The sequence below is a fragment of the Corythoichthys intestinalis genome, chromosome 17 (assembly GCF_030265065.1).
Source record: "Corythoichthys intestinalis isolate RoL2023-P3 chromosome 17, ASM3026506v1, whole genome shotgun sequence".
Lineage (NCBI taxonomy): Eukaryota > Metazoa > Chordata > Actinopteri > Syngnathiformes > Syngnathidae > Corythoichthys > Corythoichthys intestinalis.
In genome coordinates this window covers 39,063,829-39,084,786 of record NC_080411.1, presented here as the reverse complement: position 1 = coordinate 39,084,786, position 20,958 = coordinate 39,063,829, and the positions used below count along the sequence as shown (strand labels likewise).

Sequence of the window (20,958 nt, the reverse complement as noted above, 5' to 3'; positions counted from 1 at the left end):
GCAAATCTAAGAGACCTGGAAAAGTTTGCAAAAGAGGAGTGGTCCAAAATTCCATCTGAGAGGTACACGAAACTTGTAGACGGTTAAAGGAAGTGATTGCTTTCTGTTATTTCTTCTAAAGGATGCACACCCAAATATTGAGTTGAGGGTGCCAACAATTTTGTCCAGCCCATTTTTTTGTATTCTGTGCAAAATTGTGTACATTTAGGATTTTCTCTTCAGCTTTTTTTTTTTTAATGTTTTTCCAATGCAAATCCAAAAAATAAACACATTCATACTGAAAACATTTGTAATTGTGTTCATGTCTGAGAGAAACTGTATTTTCTGGATAAATTCCAAGGGTGCCAATAATTTCGTCCATGACTGTATATGAATTTTTACAAGCCAATGAACTGTATGTCTTGGGTAGGGTTGTCAAAAGTATTGAAAATAATTGTTTGTATTAATACTGCAATGTTGTATCCAGATAGTGTTTTTGATTGTAAAAGTATCTATACTCAGTTATTTGTTTTTGCAGGACTACAAGTCACCAGAAATTTGTTGTCATGGGGTAAATTTGATTTTTGCAGTACTCTTGATACTAATGGTAATGGCAAATATATTTGCATTTTACTTGTTAGCTCATTAGCTGTCACTAACGGCGCTAGACATCCAATCCATTTGGAGTGGGAGGGCGAAGGGTGCCCTCCCATTTCATATGATTGGATGTATACTCGTGAAAAACACAATTAAAGAGTTTTAATTTAGTTTTTAAGCGCCACATGATTGGACATCTATCATCTTCAAAAGCACTGAAATACAGTGATCCCTCATTTTTCACGGTTAATGGTGACCAGAACCTGCCACGATAAGTAAAAAACTGCAAAGTAGCGACCCCTTCCCCGCCAAAAAACCCCCCCAACATATTTTGTATCGTATTTATACAGATTTATCATTGGAAAGAGAAACATAAAGACATGTTTTTTCACCTTTTTTCCCAAAGTATGATTTTAAAAAAACAAGTATATACAGACATTTTAATAAGTTTTTTTAAGCACTGCAAATGTATTATGATTTTTAAACATGTTACTGTCCCACCAAATTATTTTAAAACAAGAAAAAATATAGACGCACAATCCATTTTTAAAAAAGTTGAAAAATGCTTGTCTTTATTCAAAGCTTCATTGAGTGAGTCCACTCAAGCTCCTCACTTACACACAATGAGTTGCCACAGCAACTGTTTAACTATTTAAAGGATGTTGATGCATTCGGGGCTTTGAAGTCTCGGCTTACCAGCATCTCAGGTAAGATCAAAGCTTAACGGTCTGTCAATCATCGTTAACTTTAATAAGCAACTCCAGCGCACTCACTGCCTGACCGGCAAAGAGCATGGAGAGGGAGGAAGTGAGGGTGGGAGAGAGACTACGCGATTTTTTTTTTTTTTTTAATTGAAAAAAAAATCTGCGATGGACTGAGGGAGCGAAGTTTGAAGCGCAAAGTAGCGAGGTATCACTGTAGTTCAATTAAAAAAAAACACACAAGCGTCTCAAGTGCGACTTAAAGTTCCCAAATTATAGTAATTAAATAGTGACAAGATGTGCATTTGCGTTACTCTTTTTTTCCTAAGGCTGTTCTAGCTTTTAAAGACTTTTATAGCACATATGTAGTGCCTACCAGAGGTTGCGCTAGACTTTTTCGTTGTCTGTCATTTTGACTGACAGTGTCATAAAAATCCGGTCATAATGTATTTTTACCCGTCACTTACATTTTTAAAATGATAATAATGACATATTCAATAGTATTTAGTTTTCATTCATTTTTAATTAATATTCTGTCCGAACAAGCTTAACAAGAGGCAAACAGACAGCGGAGTGCACCAATCAGCGACGGGCAGACGTGCCGTTAGCAAAGCGACGAGGGCAGGACGAGGGACTTGCGCGCGGAACTAAACATACGAGGAGAACGGAGTTTATTCAACATGGCTAGCGCGAGACAGACTGTTGTCAATGTCTCGTGTCAATGTGTTTTAGCTCATTTAAAACTGAATTTACCGCGGATTGGAGCATATTCTCGGCTCTGCCGTTCGCCATCCGTGTTGTTGTAGAGACGACTTTCGGCACGCAAGAGTGACGTTGCTCGTGAAGAACACGTCACGCAAATAAACAAATCTGATTTGTCGATTGATTTTGTACCTACTCGAGAGGCTGTGTCCCAGACTTTTCTCTCAGTGTTTGAAAAATACAAGGAGAACAGTTTGGCCGTGCCAGGCAAACACTCAGTTGCCTTGACATTTTTCCAAGTAAGGCCAACGACGTCATGCATCAAGAGAGACAATAGCTAATTAATATGCTCACTCGCCACCCTGTGGTCTGGGGTGTGAATTGCAACCTGTCAAAATGACAGATGGACTTCATTTTTTTCCGTCACCGTTTTAAAAACCGGTCAACGACGGAAAATATTCGGTTAACGCGACCCCTGGTGCCTACCCAAGAATATCTAATTATTCTGAGTACTGAATACATTACTGATAATAATCTAACCATGGTATGTCTACCTGTATAGAGTAGGTGCATTTGAAAGAAGAAGTTAATTATTATACATACAGTATCTAAGACTTACAGATGGTAATTAATTCCCCACTCACAGTATGAGTGATGGCATTCATAACATAACGTGAGTGGGCTGAATGGTTATGATACATTGAGATAATGATGTCTATTAAAAATGCACTTAATCGAGGGATATGGTATCATTGGGCAAATTGGGGGATATTTACCGGTGTAAAATGTAAACAGATATTCACAGAATAAATATGTTGATTTGCAAAGGTTTCTCTTGACATGGAAAACACAACACCTTTGGGGATACAATTTAAACATTAACATATAATCTTGTCAAGCAAGTTTTTGCTTCATATAAGGAATTCAGATATTCCAAGTTTTCTCTGGGAAACACAGCCAAGACACAGTAGATGGGAAAATCTCTTAGAGAGGACTGTGCAGTTCACTGGAACCAGTTACTCATGCAGAATCATCAGTCTTCCAAAACAAAAATTGAAAATACCATAAATATTTTTCATCAGAAAAATAAAACAACCATGAACCTATGCACTGATAATGCTATTTCCCAAGGATGTGGATGACACAGCACCAAAGGCAGTCATAGTCACAGTCTGTAAAACACAGTCAGCCATTAGGTTTTAACTTGCAGAAGTAATGGACCATACCTAACCTGACCTAACCTCAAAATATTGCACTCTTAAAGCCCAAGAAGTATCACTCGAATTCATTGTTGCTTATAAAGATATTTGAGGGGGAAAAAAGCCATTAAGTATATATAAAGTTTTATTTTAAAATACTCACTAGAAGAAATGGAGCAAGCGAAGAATTCATGGTGATGTGACCACTTCAAACTAATTTCCTAACTGAGCTCAGACCACAGGCGACTTGTCATAGTGGGTGGGCTGCACTACTGTGTGTTTACATGGAGATGACCCTGACTACAACCTCCCCACTGAACAGAATGAACAAGCAAAGTAAGCAAGGGAACAAACCAGAAAAAAAGAGTAACTTTGAGTTTGCTAATAGTCTATAAATGCACACAGAAAATGACACTGAACATTGTTAAAAAAATAAAAAATTATTTAGAGGGCGCATGACAAGATTTATATCATTATTACTCTTGCAGCACTGACTCATTTGTAGTCTTGCAAGTTGGATAATAGCTAGTTGGCACGATGACAATCAAATTTGTTGATCACAGTTTTGAGAAGGAAACTGAAGTGCACTTCAATAAAGACAGTTATTCAAAAAGTATGGCAAATTTTAGCAACACGTTTATATATTAAGTAGGGCTGTCAAAATTAACGCGTTAACGCGCGGTAATTAATTTTTTTAATTAATCACGTTAAAATATTTGACGCAATTAACGCACATGTCCCGCTGAGACAGTATTCTGCCTTTTGGTAAGTTTTAAAGCAAGGCTTTTTGTGCTGTCTAACAGCAAACTCTTGTGGTCGCTTTGCGACATGGTTTGTTGTTTACTTGCCAGTTCAATATGGCTGCACGACGTCTCTGTTGTGCTTATATGATCCTTGGACAAGATTTGTGTGTAAGTATGGTTGTTGTAAAGAATGTACATATTATGTTAATAAGCGAAATGTTCTATTTTTTGTATGAGACGCTTTTTGTTTATGTTTAGTGAACCTGTATAGCGTGCTAAGCTAACGTTGTTGCTAATGCAATGCTTGTGTACTTTTTTTTGGTAGTTTTACGATGGTCTAAAGAGGACAATGGTTTGAGGCCATTTTATTAATAAATCAGATGAAAAAGGAAGAAGTCTGATTATTAAGGCGTCGTTCACTAGCTGTATAGCTTTGGAAAAAGTAGACGCTTCGGAGTGAGGGCAGCATAGACAGATTTAAATGACAGTAGAGTGAAATGCCCACTACTGTCCTTATGTACCGTATGTTGAATGTATATATCCATATTGCGTCTTATCTTTCCATTTCAACAATTTATTTTACAGAATATATATATAATTCACAGAAAAATATGGCATATTTTATAGATGGTTTGAATTGCGATTAATTGCGATTAATTACGATTAATTAATTTTAAAGCTGTAATTAACTCGATTAAAAATTTTAATCGTTTGACAGCCCTAATATTAAGTGCACATATTCTTTTACAACAAATGGGGAGAAAGTGGAAACAATTCACAACTGTCAATGGTGTTTGTGTTTTGTGACATAATTGCAACAGCCCTTTCGAATACAGGCGCTTCCTTGAGGATTTTTCCCAAACCCTCATCAAAGTGTATATCTTTCATTGTAGAGGGCAGCATTTAAATGTATCAATGGAAATATTAACTCATAGGTTTGAATTAGAGCCAAGTTATACGAGATCAAATACTGAATAAATTGGAAGTTAATTAGGGCTGCAGCTACCGATTATTTTAGGTATTTGATTAATCTATAGTTCGAATACTCGAGTAATCGGATTATGAACATTCAATGCGTTTCAAAATAAATTTTAGGAGATGTTAAACGAATGAACGAGTGTTTATGCTTGCAATATTGTTTATTTTGGCTTGAACATATTACACTTTCAAAAGAGCAATAAATACAAATACAAAATACAATTCCTGAGTGTTTCTTCAAGTTACAGTGGTATGAAAAAGTATCCAAACCTTTTTGAATTTCTCAAATTTCTGCATAAACTCACCATCAAATGTGGTCTGATATTTTTCAAAATCACACAGATGAAAAAAACTGTCTATAACTAAAACCACTCAAACATTTATTCATATTTTAATGAGGATAGTATGCAAACAATGACAGAAGGGGGAAAAATAAGTAAGTTAACCATCAAATTTCATATTTTGTGCCCCCCTTTGGCAGCAATAACTTCATCCAGACGCTTCCTGTAGCTGCAGATCAGTCTGGCACATCGATCAGGACTAATCTTGGCCCATTCTTCTCTGCAAAACTGCTAAAGTTCAGTCAGATTCCTGGGATGTCTGGCATGTATTGTTGTCTTTAGGTCATGCCACAGCATCAGCGTGCCACAGCATGTATTTGGTTCTTCTGAAAACCATTCTGAAGTTGATTTACTTCTGTGTTTTGGATCATAGTCTTGCTGCCGCATCCATCCTCTTTTTTAGCTTCAACTGTCTGACAGACAGCCTCAGGTTTTCCTGCAAAACTTCCTGATAAACTTTTGAATTCATTCTTCCATTAATGATTGCAAGTTGTCCAGGCCTTGAGGCAGTAAAACAGCCCCAAATCATGATGCTTCCTACACCATGCTTCACGGTGGGGATGAGGTGCTGATGTTGGTGAGCTGTTCTATTTTTTTCTCCACACGGGACGTTGTGAGTTACTCCCAAACAATTCAACTTTGGTTTCATCAGTCCACAAAATATTTTGCCAAAACTTCTGTGGAGTGTCCAAGTGCCTTTTTGCGAACATTAAACGAGCAACAATGCTTTTTTTTTTTAGACAGCAGTGGCTTCCTCCGTGGAGTCCTGCCATGAACACCATTCTTGGCCATAGGTTTATTTTCTGGTATCGATGTGTGCACAGAGATATTGGACTGTGCCAGTGATTTCTCTAAGTCTTTAGCAAACAATTTAGGGGTTTTTTTTACATTTCTGAGTATTCCGCGCTGAACTCTTGCTGTCATCTTTGGTGGACGGCCACTCCTTGGGAGAAAAGCAACAATGCCAAACTCTCTCCATTTGTAGACAACTTCTCTGACTGTTGATTGATGAACATCCAGACTTTTAGAGATTGTTTTTTATCCTTTCCCATTTGTATACAAATCAATTATCTTTGATCGCAGCTCTTTAGACAGCTCTTTTGACTCAGCCATGATTCCCGTCAGAGAATGCTTCTCATCAAGACAATTCTTACCAAGTCTGTGTGTTATAGTGGACAGGGCAGCTTTAAACCACTCATCAGTGATTGGGCACACACCTGACTTAAATTGTTTGGTAAAAATTGGTTTCAATTGCTGTTTACGTCTCCTTAGGCAGAGGGTTCACTTACTTATTTTTCCACTTTCTGTCATTGTTTGCATGTTATCCTTATTAAAATATTAAAACCAATAAATGTTTGGGTAGTTTTAGTTCAAGCAGATACCGTTTTTACATCTGTGTGATTTTGACAAAGATCAGATCACATTTGATGATTTTATGCAAAAATGTGAGAAATTCCAAAAGGTTCAGATACTTTTTCATTTCTCAAGAGCAATAAAAGCATTTAAAAATAAATTAAAATACCTGAGCTTAGTATCAAAAGATATTTTTAAAAATTAAATGAGGATATAAATACAACAAAAGAACAATTGGCTAACTTGCATAGCAAAAGTCTGCTAGCTTAAATGCTATAAAATGTTAATGTTTTGTTCACACACATTCCCACAAGAAAAAATGCTAAATATAAGTCTAAACTAAATAACGAGTGCATACACAAACATATTACCTCAAACAAAAACATATGGAATGGTAAATGGACAGTACTTATATAGCACATTTATTTGCATGGTTACCATGCCCAAAGCGCTTTACATTAGCACACATTTATCCGTTCACACACACATTCACACACCAATGGGGCTGCTGCCATGCAAGGCGCTGTCAACCCATTGGAGGCAAATTAGGATTCAGTGCATTCCCCACGGGCACTTTGACAGTGGTCAGTCGAAGCCGGGAATCGAACTGCTGACCCTTCGGTCCAAGGACAATTCCAGCTACCAACGGCGCTGCAGCCGCCCATATCTTATGTTGGTCTTAACATTGAGCAGCTGGATTCAGCCACGTTAGACTAGTATTTGCAGATTCACTGTTGCCACTAGAGGGCGGTGTATCCACCCAAACTGATAAGACTAAATGCAACACTTTCAAAACAAACGATTTCCTCCCACCCAGTAGTTCGAAACCCCACCGCAGGGTGTGTCTTTATGCAGCCGGATAACTGCGGCAGGACGGCAGGTTTTTCCACACCTTAATAGGCAGGTAGCCATGAGGTAGGGTGGAGTTCCCTTTTTTGTTGACTTTAGTTTTGTCTTGTCCTCTCATCTCTTGATTGACATGCCCAATATGATGTGAATACTATCAGTACATTATTGTGCATGTATTGCAAAGGTCACATCACACTAAGGAGGTGCGATGGTAGTCATACACTATGATAATTTTACTTCGCAATGGGTCAAATTAGGTCATTTTTCATGATTACAAAAATAAGTCTCCTCTCACAGACAACTGAAGAACGTCATACATTTGTCTTACGTGCATATGACATCTTTATTTGAGATATATGAGGTACCAAATGAAGGCAACTCCTTTGAAACTTCTACATCAGCTATGAGAAGCATCTCATTCATTTCAGATGAGAAACGCTCCCATTCTTTAAAAAATACTATTAAGATCAGGTAAGAGTGCTTCTCAACCACCAGAAAGTTGTGAATCATCCCATTTTCTTTGTCATGCTGCTATAATGAGTGTGTTTTTTCTAGGGCTGCAGCTATCAATTATTTGAGTGGTCGATTAATCTATTAGCTCGAATAATCGAGTAATTGGATTAGGAACTCATTAGGAATTCATTGCAGAATAAACTTTAGGAGATGTAAAACAAAGGCATGCTAAGATTGCACTTTCAAAAGAGCATTAAATGTGAATTCAAAATAAAATTCGCTCTGAGACCCCAATCTGGCCAAATTTCAAAATTGTCCTATATGCATGAGTGATACATCATTGGAAAGCTTAAAATCTCAATTTTCTGGGGGAAGAAAAACTTTGAACAGGAGGGCATTAAAAAAAAAAAAAAAAAATGTTTATTTAAACAGCAAAACCCTATCTGGAGGTGAGAGCACGCGAGAACAGAATTACAGACGCCATGACTTTAACAATATACAGTGGGGAGAACAAGTATTTGATACACTGCCAATGGGTTTTCTCATTGGCAGTGTATCAAATACTTGTTCTCCCCACTGTATTATCGCATACTTACCTTGTTTTGATCCAAAAACTCCACGTATCACTGAGTGTCAAGACACAGCTGTGAAGCCACAGCTGGATTTTGGGGGGATTTTATGGCTGAAACATGGTAATAAAACAAGGGTCACGATGCAGAAATCGCAGACATCAAGGAGTGGTCGAGATTTTCTTTTTCATATATTTACACTTTTAACATTTTTTTTAAAGATACACGATAATATCGGTCGCCGATAATTATCGGCCGATAATGGCAATTATGACGTCACACAGATAATCCAGATAATAAAAAAATTCAACCGATAATGCAATCCGATAATTATATACTTGATTTAGCCTCCAAATGTACACAACCGAAGAATTCAGCACGCCGCCTCCTCAACCCCTCCCCTCTCTGAAGCCCCTGAGGGAGGAGGGGTTGAGGAGGCGGAGTTACACGACAAGAAATAGTTGAATATTATGGCGGCTGTTACTAAAAAAAACGACGCTCTTGCCATCTGCGGAACGTACCTTAGAAGTTCCACGAGGCCGAAAGAAAGCGTCCTCATTCAAAACCACTAACCCAGCTTCCATTTAAAACTGCATCACAAAGATTTTTGGAACGAATACGAGGCTGCTGCTCGCGGGAATGCTAAAGCTATTGTAAACACTAAGTTAAACTACGGGGCTTGTGACGATACAGAGTCTGGTTGTTTGGGAAAGCAGCCCAAGGCGGGTGGTAAACTCGCGTCTAAGGCTAAACACCGGCACGACTGGAGACCGATAGTCGGCAAGTAGCCGTCTTCCGACGGAGCCCGCCGCTCTGGCCGGTCCGGCAGGCCGCCGCCGCCTCGCCGTTGGCGGGGCGGGCAGAGCCCGGTTCCCCGGCCTCTGGACCTCCAGCGAACACCCCGGTTTCTCGAGCGTTCCCTCACGGCGTGCGAGCAGAGCCAGGCCCCGAATACGCCACGGCGAACCGGCTGGTGCGAGCGGAATATCCGGTACGAACGTAGCCGCCGCCGAGACGAGACACGATTTTTTTTTTGTTTTTTTTACCGAAATGACCCGAGAGCCAAAGCCCTGGATAAAAAAATAATGCAGTTTATACGACCACCATTCTTCATGAAAAACATGCCAATCACATTTTCACCACGTACATTTGGAAAAGTGATGTCCAGTAAGCAAGCTTATCATGACGGCACAGTGGTTACATGATAATTTAAACATGGAGAAAACGAAGTCAGCCAGTCAGTAATGCATTCAGTATGTAAAATGACGAGCGGTCAGATGAATTTGTAACGCTTTTATTTTCGGCTTAACAAAACTCAGGCACAAAACAACACGCACGGAGATGCAGCTCCAACTCCATCCAAATAGTACTGCCGTGTATCAGTTTAGCTGCTGTAAACCAAATGTCGCGAGTGCCGCAAATGTAAACAAAGCGCTGCAGGATGGGTACGTGACATCTCGCTCTTTTGAGTTAATCATTTTCACAGTGTGCAACAAAGCATATAACATTAGCAATCACTTTTCAAATTAATTTAACTTATTTGTCTGCTCAATTACAGTCACAGTAGATAATCAGTAGATATTGATAGACAGTAGATATAGATAGACAGTAGATATTGGCACTTATTAACACTTACCAATTTAAATATACACATTCCTGTTGTAATGAAATAACAATAATATTCTGTAGCCACAAATATTATTCAAAATCTTTTCTTCTTCCAAGTTTTTTTTTAGGATGAAGTATAATAATGTATTGCTTAAAATAAGGCTGTTAAGATTATTTTCAGCTAGCTATTTTTCTCCCATGAAATCTGAGCGAAATACACTTGAAGCGCTGGCAGATAATTTCCCTTATTTCCAATAGATTTACACTTAAAACTGACTAGTTTTAAGGAGGTATATTTTGCAGTGTATTAATGTTATATGTGTTAGGAATGGCTTACTTTTAAAGGCATTTCTATGCAACTTAGGTATTTACTCTAAGTAATTGTTGCCAAAAGTTTACCATTACACAATGTCAGACAATCTATCATTATTTAGATGTTGGAATTGACGACTTGTTCATATTCTATGTTGAAAAAAAGAGCAATAAATTATATTTTTGCACAGTAATATTTTCTTTTGTGTATACTTTAAAATTTTACATAAATCTTTTAATAGAATTATCGGCTTGACATTATCGGTTATCGGTTGGAATGAGGAGGAAATTATCGGTTATCGGTATCGGTTGAAAAATGTATTATCGTGCATCACTAATTTTTCTCTTCATTTTTTCTTTGTTTGGATCGATTATCATCTAACATATCGGAGAAAATGCTGGATCGATTATTTATCATCTAACATATCGGAGAAAATGTGACAGTAACAAAAAAAAAAATACAATTAAGCGATAGATATGAGGTAGATATCCGTGCCTTATTTACAGACACTTTTTTTTCAAACAAAATGTTAGAAATAAAATAATGATTCTAGGCTAAAAATGACGGATATTTTGAATAATAAATATAATTAATTACCTTTGTTTTATGGCTGGGTTGAAACAAAAGCGGTTGTGCGACGTCTGTAAATGGGGGTTTCCAGCGTAAAACGGACAAATTAAAAATAGTTCAGGGGCTTATTGCGCCATGAATCTGCTATGGCAGCATATAGACATATTGTTCTATCAAACACAACAGTTGTTTTGGCTTAAAATATAGCAGTTACTTTTAAAGAGGAGTGCAAGAGCAGAAACTGCTTTTTCAGTCTTGTCTGTGTTTTCCGCCATTTACGGATAATATAAGTGCCTTCAAACTATGCAAAATTGTACTTAATTTCAAAATGTTAAAATACCTGATCTTGGCCTCAAATGGTGTAAAAACAAATAAATAAATGAGGATCTAAGCACAACAAAAGAACGACTGGCTAACCTGCATAGCAAAAGTCCGCTAGCTTCATTGCTATAAACGCAAACTTTTTTTATTTTTATTTTTTTGCAATGCTCTTAATAAATCATTCAAACACAAAGTCTCACAAAAAAACGTCTAAATATACCTATTAATTGAATAACGATTGCATGAAAAAAAAAAAAAAAAACATCTCAAAAACTTACCTTATGGGAGTGGCTGGATTAAGCCATGTTAAATGAGTTGTCACATTCACTGTTCCCACTAGAGGGCAGTGTATCCACCCAAATCAATAAAACTAAATGCAAACACTTTCAAAAACAAACCATTAGAACACCACTGTAATTAAACAATACTCAAAGCAGCAAAATTCGATTCAAAGCTTTTTTTGTAATCAAATTACTCGAGTTATTTGAGTAATCGTCACAGCTCTAGTTATTTTCCATCATGCACACAAGTGCCAATTAATTTGGCCAGGACTATTTGTTGTTATGCTAGTTAATTAAATGTAGTGCTGCAATGATTACTCAATTAAATCGAGTAATTCAATTAGAAGCTTCGAATTCAATTTTGCTGCTTTGATGATTCGCTTAATTGGAGTGGCGTTGTAATGGTTTGTTTTGAAAACGTTGCATTTTGTTATATTGATTTGGGATGTACACAGCCCTCTGATGGCAACAGTGAATATGACATAACTCTTCTAAAATGGCTAAATCCAGCTGCTCTCTGTTAAGGCCAACATAAGAAAGTTTTTGTTTGGGCTGTCTGTTATTGCATTTGTAATTTAGTTCACAGGAATATAAAGACGTCTTTGTGGAAATATGTGTTTGATTAATTTGTAAAGGGAACTGCAAAAAAAAAAAAAAAAAAAGTTAGCATTTTATATAATTTAAGCTAGCAGACTTTTGCTATGCAAGTTTAATTCCATCTGTTAAAATTGCATAACAATTTGACTAATTAGGCATTTAAACTCTATATTTTTGTTCTTTTGTTGTACTTCAATCCTCATTTATTTATTTTTTTATACAGTTTGAGGCAAAGCTCAGGTATTTTAATTTATTTTTAAATGAATTTATTGCGCTTGTGAAATGAAAGTGCAATTCTGTATTGTTTGAGTAAAAATTTAGGTATTTTATTTTGTATTCGCATTTAATGTTCTTTTGGCGCCAGTGGATGTGGACGTCAACATAAATGTAATCGCAAGCATATACACTTGTTTCTTTGTTTTACAGCTCCAAAAATTAAGATGTTTTTTATCCGACAACTTGATTAATCAAACGATTTCATCGATAGATTAATCGATTACTTAATGAATCGATAGCTACAGTCCGAATTGTGATGATTATTTCTATGGCTATTATTATGGACTCAAACCTATTCTTATCCGGTTAATGTAAAAGATCAAAATTCATTCCAACCCTCTGTTTTAGCAATATGTACATGACATTCCAGTTTCAAGTCACTATATAATTTTATACCAGACAACCACAGAAAATGCAAGAATTATTCATCGAACAATATATAGACCCTCATACATCCACACTCTGCAGTGTGACTAGCATTATTATTATTATAGCGTTATGTCATCCTGCACACTGGTGCAAATTCCATTAGTATTTTGAACTGGGAGCGATGCAGCTATATCGACAAACAACAAATGGTACAAATGGCTGCTATTAACATGTTCCATAACCAACTGTCTTAAAGAGTTGCACAGTATTCACGTTGTCTTTTCTTCCGGTCCCTCATTCAACTTTGTCAAGTGTGGCTGTGTAAGGTACTTCTCAGTATTCAGTGCACACAGCAAAGTTCTCACGGTTGCCCAACAACAGTTTGGGGGTGTGCATAGGAACCAACATTAACTAGCATACTATTGTGTAGCACATACAATGGACAAACACATTCTTATCACCAACAAAAGAAAACTATAACATGCTTATTTCTTTCTCTGCTTGACATACCGTAAAAAAGATGTACAATTGTACATTTTTATATAGTTCCATAAAGAACGTTTTTTTTGGTTCTGTTTATTGAACTGAAAAATTCTAAATATAAGCTGTTTGATATGAGGTTTATAAGTATGTTTGAAAGAAGTTATTGCAACTAGTTCAGTTTGTGTCATACAAGCACATACAGTGGTATGAAATATAGTATTGCTTTCAAAATTTTGTTTTGATTTATTTAATTTTGACCCTTTTGGGATTTCATATAACCTCTCCCACATACAGATATACGGCAGTGGTATGAAAAAGTATCTGAACCTTTTGGATTTTCTCACATTTCTGCATAAAATCACCATCAAATGTGATCTGATCTTTGTCAAAATCACATAGATGTAAAAACAGTGTCTGTTTTAACTAAAACCACCCAAACATTTATAGGTACCGTATTTTTCGGACTATAAGTCACATATTTTTTCATAGTTTGGCTGGGGGTGCGACTTATACTCTGAAGCGACGTACCGTAATTTCCCGAATATAAGGCTCACCCGTGTATAATGCGCACCCCAAATTTACTTGTAAAATCTAGGGGAAATTATTGTACCCGTTTATAACGCGCACCCTAATTTTAGCACCAATAAATAGAAGAAAAAAAGAAAACAGAGCTTGTGTACAGATACAGAAATGTAATTTTACTGACTGGTGAAACACAGCAAAAGCATAGCACATTGGTAGTTCAAAACATTACCATAAACTGACAATATTTACGTTAATAATATGATTTGACAACTTCTCCAACTTACCAGAATCTAGGAGAAAACAAAACAGATGTGACTTTTCTTTTAAAGGCTGCTGTATAACTTGCTCGTTTCATCATGATGAATAAATGTTTCTTCCATGGATTGATAAGGTAAAATGAAAGTGAGAACGTAAGTCGGAAATCCGTGAGAGCTCATCGCTGTCAACACGACAATAACAATAGGAACTATTTTTATTTGGGTTTGAGTTTCCCAAGGGACCGATATAGTTGACGGACACAGGAAGTCTGTGTGCTTACGTTTATTATGGTCCGAGTTGCGGAGCTGCAATAAACGTCAACTCAAATGAGTTCAAGAAACTAAATTATGTGAGAAAAGCAGAATTTAACACAGACGAAATCATTTGGCCGATTAGAGTGAAGTATTACCAAAACAAAATGATGACGTCATGTACCGTAATGGTCTGCAACGGGTCGCCGCATACATTTCTTCAACACAACATGGACGTGTCAATTAACAAAAATCGGTTTATATATATACATATCAGAGGTTGCGCTAGACTTTTGCGTTGTCTGTCATTTTGACTGACGGTGTCATAAAAATCCGGTCATAATCTATTTTTACCCGTCACTTACATTTTTAAAATGATAATAATGACATATTCAATAGTATTTAGTTTTCATTCATTTTTAATTAATATTCTGTCCAAACAAGCTTAACAAGAGGCAAACAGACAGCGGAGTGCACCAGCGACGGGCAGACGTGCCGTGCGCAAAGCGACGAGGGCAGGACGAGGGACTTGCGCGCGGAAGTAAACATACGAGGAGAACGGAGTTTATTCAACATGGCTAGCGCGAGACAGACTGTTGTCAATGACTCGTGTCAATGTGTTTTAGCTCATTTAAAACTGAATTTACCGCTGATTGGAACATATTCTCGGCTCTGCCGTTCGCCATCCGTGTTGTTGTAGAGACGACTTTCGGCGCGCAACAGTGACGTTGCTCGTGAAGAACACGTCACGCAAATAAACAAATCTGATTTGTCGATTGATTATGTACCTACTCGAGAGGCTGTGTCCCAGACTTTTCTCTCAGTGTTTGAAAAATAAAGGGAGAACAGTCTGGCCGTGCCAGGCAAACACTCAGTTGCCTTGACATTTTTCCGAGTAAGGCCAAGGACGTCATGCATCAAGAGAGACAATAGCTAATTATTATGCTCACTCGCCACCCCGTGGTCTGGGGTGTGAATTGCAACCTGTCAAAATGATGGACTTAATTTTTTTCCGTCACCGTTTTAAAAAACCGGTCAACGAAGGAAAATATTCGGTTAACGCGACCCCTGATATATATATATATATATATATATATATATATATTTATTTTTTTCTGTCTCCATCCATGTACCCGTTTATAATGCGCACCATGATTTTACAAGTTGATTTTGGGGAAAAAAAGTGCGCGTTATATTCGGGAAATTACGGTATGTGTGTATGTAATTATTAACACACTATTATATCATTTCACATGTTATTTTCGTGTTTTGGAGTAACACTGATGGTTTGGTAAACTTCTTAGCATGATCTTTATGCTATAGTTATCTGAATAACTTAATATATGTTACGTTAACATACCAGCCACTTTTGCATTTCGTTGTTCATGTATGATGTAACATTATCATACTGTACACTTATTCAGCATGTTGTCCTCAATTGCATTATTGTTTTTATTTTAAATTGCCTTTCAAGATGACATACTGTATCTGTTGTATGTGTTTGATTTCATCAAGTAAATTTCCCCCATAAATGCGACTTATACTCCGGTGCGACTTATAGTCCGAAAAATACGGGATTCATATTTTAAGAGGATAGCATGCAAACATTGACAGAAGGGGAAAATAAGTAAGTGAACCCTCTGCCTAGGGAGACTTAAAGAGCAATTGAAACTAATTTTTACCAAACAATTTAAGTTAGGTGTGTGCCCAATCACTGATGAGTGGTTTAAAGTTGCCATGCCAATTATAAAACACACACCTGGTAAGAATTGTCTTGATGAGAAGCATTGTCTGATGTGCATCATGGCTCGGTCAAAAGAGCTGTGATCAAGGGTTGTTGATTTGTATAAAGCTGGGAAATGATACAAAACCATCTCTAAAAGTCTGGATGTTCATCAAGCGACAGTCAGAGAGGTTGTCTACAAATGGAGAGAGTTTGGCATGGTTGCTTCTCTTCCACGGAGTGGCCGTCCACCAAAGAGTTCAGCGCAGAATACTCGGAGGTAAAAAAGAACCCTAGAGTGTCAGCTAAAGACTTAAAGAAATCGCTGTCATGCTGTGGCATGACCTAAAGACAGTGATTCGTGCCGGAATCCCAGGAATCTGACTGAACTACAGCAGTTTTGTAGAGAAGAATGGCCAAGATTAGTCCTGATCGATGTGCCAACTAATCTGCAGCAACAGGAAGCGTCTGATTGAAGTTATTGCTGCCAAAGGGGGGGCCACAAAATATTAAATGTGATGGTTCACTTATTTTCCCCACTTCTGTCATTGTTTCCTCATTAAAATATGAAAACCTATACATTTTTAGGTGGTTTAAGTTAAAGCAGACACTTTTTTCATCTGTGTGATTTTGACAAATCAGATCACTTTTGATGGTGATTTTATGCTAAATGTGTGAAATTCCAAAAGGTTCAGATCGTTTTTCATATCACTGTAATTTAAAAAGACAAACACTCCAAAAGAAGCAACAATACTATGATCTGGTTTGAAGCATAATGATAGGTTAAAGAGTTCCACTATCAATCAACAGACACAACACTAAAATGTCGTCATCGGTATCGAGGAGTACTAAGAAATAACATGCCAATGCTGGGCAGTGGGCATTATGTATTTTTCGAGATTTGTTTTTCAATCACTGGTCGCTCTACCTAAGATGGCCGCCAGCTACGCACAACACTGTAAAAAAGAAACAAAAATGGATCACTTGTCGCCCGTCACAAGAAGATGATAGACATCCAATTGTGTGGTGTTTAATCATCCCTCTACTGTGAATTTCAATTAGTTTATCAGTCGTAGACATCCAATCAGTTTGAAATGGGAGGGTAGCAGTGAATGAACATTCGTTCACTCAGTCCAATGGATTGGATGTCTAGTGCCATCAATGGCGGAAAATAAGTTAAGCGGTATAATCAAGCAAGTTATGATAGCAATGACTTTATAGTCAAGTGAGTATGCAGTAATTAAGTATTGTGTATCGGCATTGGCTGATACAACACACTTGATTGTCGGAATTGGTATCGGGAGCCAAAAAATGCTATCTGTGCAACACTGCTGAAAATAAAATCGCTTCACTGCATAATCATTGATTAGCAATAGTACTACTAATGTACAGTATACAGAGAGTGTGTTCAGACATGAATAAAAGATACGTTGTGCATTTTAAACTCTTTCACCTTTTCATCTTTTACATCATTTTAAAAAGTAGAACATCGACAAACAACAACAACATCTCCTCTCCAAGCAGTGCAGCTCCCACCAAGCCTGCACCCACTCGGCCCTGTGACGAGGCTTAATGAGTAATAAGCACTGGGTGACCACAGTTTTGGAGTCAAGCCAACACTCCCAGATGCCAAATTGAAGCCTGAAGGTACTGCATAATGCAAAACAACACTCATTAAAACTTGAAGGGAAAAAACAAGGCGCTATAAAATGCAAAAATTCGCCAAGATGCATTTCAGGAGAGGCATGGTGGCAATTCCAGATGAATAATTAGAACTCTCAAGCATCCATTAAGGGAAGAAATTACAACATGCAAAAATGGGTTTCATGACCTATACGGTATGGCTTGAGCTTTATGTTGAGGGGGATGGAGAAAACGGAAATGCAGAAGAGAGAAAAATAGTCAAAGAATGAAGAATTTCTTAGGTCAAATAGATTATATACACAGTGGTACCTCTACATATGAAATTAATTCGTTCCAGGACCTGGTTTGTAAGTCAAAATGGTCGAACGGGATTTTCCCTTTAGAATACATTACAATTCTAATATTTCGTTCCACAGCCCAAAAACCTATGCTAAATACTTCATAAATACTGCAGGTACAATTACAAACAGCAATTACACATAGCAAAACAAATAAATTATAAATACAAATTGGTAAAAAAATAATTATTATTATGTAATGAATAGAGTTCTGATTTGGCGGTTGTGTTTTGCATGCACCATGTAACTGAAAAGAGGGTGAGAGATGTGCTGAAGAGTGGGAACTTTTTACTTTGTCTTTTCATGTTTTGTTGTTGTTGGCTGTTGTGTTGCACAAGTTATGAAATAAATGAATAAAAACCTGAAGAAGCTGACGATTTTCTTGCCGATGCCACATACATACATATTGTTGTTACATATTCTGGTCGGATTGTTGAGCCAGTATCGTAATAATAATAATGTAATAACTTACTGAATCGGGTTGTAATTATAAGTCGACCGATATATTGGCCGGCCGAGATATGGACCCAACAATGATCCAACAACGGCCCAAAAAAAACCAGCCGGTTAAAAAGGATTTTGATCAGGCATCTATGTGGGCAACAGTGGCCGCCACTGACCGTCGGTAGGACCCTGGAAACACCCTGCTACCGGAAGCTTCAGGCTTGCCTATTTTGTAAATATTGTCAGATTTTTTAAAATCTTCCATGAGCGAATATGCAATGTTGATTTAGCATTTTAAGGTGTTTACTGAGTGATCTTTGCACTCTAAATGCAACTCAGAGTTAGCATAGAATTCTCGTTAGTATTAGCTTTAGCGTGGTGAGCATCCTCTTAAAATGTCACTTTTTTACATCTCGTCGTGACGTCCTGGTGGGTTTAATTATTGGAAAATAATGTACTGTTCTTGCTTAGTGCGTGTATACCGTAATTTCCCGAATATAAGGCGCACCCGTGTATAATGCGCACCCCAAATTTACTTGTAAAATTTGGGGGAAATTATTGTACCCGTTTATAACGCGCACCCTAATTTTAGCACCAATAAATAGAAGAATACAAGAAAACAGAGCTCGTGTACAGATACAGAGATGTCATTTTACTGACTGGTGAAACACAGCACAAGCATAGCACATTGGTAGTTCAAAACATTACAGTAAACTGACAATATTTACGGTAATAATATGATTTGACAACTTCTCCAACTTACCAGAATCTAGGAGAAAACAAAACAGATGTGACTTTTCTTTTAAAGGCTGCTGTATAACTTGCTCGTTTCCTCATGATGAATAAATGTTTCTTCCATGGATTGATACGGTAAAACTACTGAACTATTGTTATTTGGGTTTGAGTTTCCCGAGGGACCGATATAGTTGACGGACACAGGAAGTGTGTGTCCTTACATTTGTTATGCTCCGAATTGTGGAGCTGCAATAAACGTCGACTCAAATGAGTTCAAGAAACTAAATTCTGTGCTTTATGAAGAGTGAAAAAAGCAGAATTTAACACAGACGAAATCATTCGGCCAATTAGTGTGAAGTATTACCGAAACAAAATGGTGACGTCACGTACCGTAATGGTCGGCAACGGGTCGCCGCATAGGTTTCTTCAACACAACGTGGCCGTGTCAATGAAAAAAAATCGGTTTATATATATATGTAATACATATATATTTCTGTCTCCATCCATGTACCCGTTTATAATGCGCACCATGAGTTTACAAGTTGATTTTGGGAAAAAAAAGTGCGCGTTATATTCGGGAAATTAAGGTAATCATAAAAAGAAGTGCTGTGGTTTTTGTTTTGGTAGCACTAGACCGAATTAATCGTTTAAGTCTCAGGTCGTCAATGCAATTTTTAAGCAATTTTTTAAAATTGCCTTTCATAATCTACGTGCTTTAAAAAAAAAAGTATATCAGCCTCAAGTATCGGTTTACAAAATCTGCTTTGGATATCGGTAAACGGCTGAATTTTTTTTTTTTTTTTAAGATACTATCTGTATCAGCATCAGCATTTGAAAATCCCATTTCGATTGACCTTGTAGTTCTAATGTGGCAGAGGTGTTTTGCATGATGTTCCTGAATGCACCGCGTGACTGACGAGAAAGTGAGGTACGTTAGAGTGGAAAGCTTTTACTTCCTCTTTTCATGTTCTGTTGTTGTTGCCTTTGGCTACAGCGGTCAGTGGCACAAATTCTGAAATGAATCATTAAAAACCTGACAGAGCTGGAGACTTCCTTGCCAATGTTACAATGACAATAATTGTCACCTTAACTTATAAATACTTGTGAACGGAGGTCGGAGGAAGACCTTTGAGATCGTGGAAATATTCCAAGCCAGTTCACTGACGCGAACACCACGCTCATATTTTTTATCATTAAAATCTTAATTTCGATGGTGAGGTTTTTCTTTTTTCACCACCTGCCCTAACTTTCTTGGGACCAATGTTGATTTCTTCCACAAGAAAATCCGCTGTGATGCCATCTTGCAGGAAAACAATGAAATTGTCATCATATGTCGAGACAGATGACGAGTCAAATTTTACGTTGGATGTTGACAGGATCGTATGTCAAGGTACCACTGTATTTACATTTCCAATCAGGTAACAATGCAAAGCCAAATTCCTGTGCCCCTGAAAATGTGCCTCTGAGTTCCCTAAATAAAAGACATCACTGCCCACTCAAAACGGTATTTTCTGCTAAATGTGTCATTCCAGCTGAATGTGATTAGTAACATGATTATCTCCTAACCCTCATTTGTGCACTACACTTTTGTGCTTATCCTCTCTTGATGAGCAATATGAACAGCTTGAGTTCCAAAAGTAGCTGCAACTACACTAAGAGGTTATATTTGGCTTTAAATGACTGCAGGCTAATGAAAACACACCATAACAGGTTTGTTAAGTCAGATATATACTTTAGGACAGGTAATGTACGATGGCT

General features: G+C 37.3%; 1 protein-coding gene across 5 annotated transcripts in view; it reads right to left on the bottom strand.

The window, feature by feature from the left end:
* LOC130905354 (cingulin-like protein 1) overlaps positions 1-20,958 on the bottom strand; it is a 124,917-nt gene that overhangs the window by 74,374 nt on the left and 29,585 nt on the right. For 4 of the 5 annotated variants that reach the window (XM_057818667.1, XM_057818669.1, XM_057818668.1 and 1 more), the window contains exon 1: positions 3,342-3,386. The exons of the other annotated variant lie outside the window; for it this stretch is intronic. In XM_057818667.1, coding sequence (XP_057674650.1) covers positions 3,342-3,371 — 30 coding nt within the window. In that variant the 5' untranslated portion in view covers positions 3,372-3,386. Of the gene's footprint in view, positions 1-3,341; positions 3,387-20,958 lie in introns of those variants that run through there. 5 annotated transcript variants of the gene reach the window in all.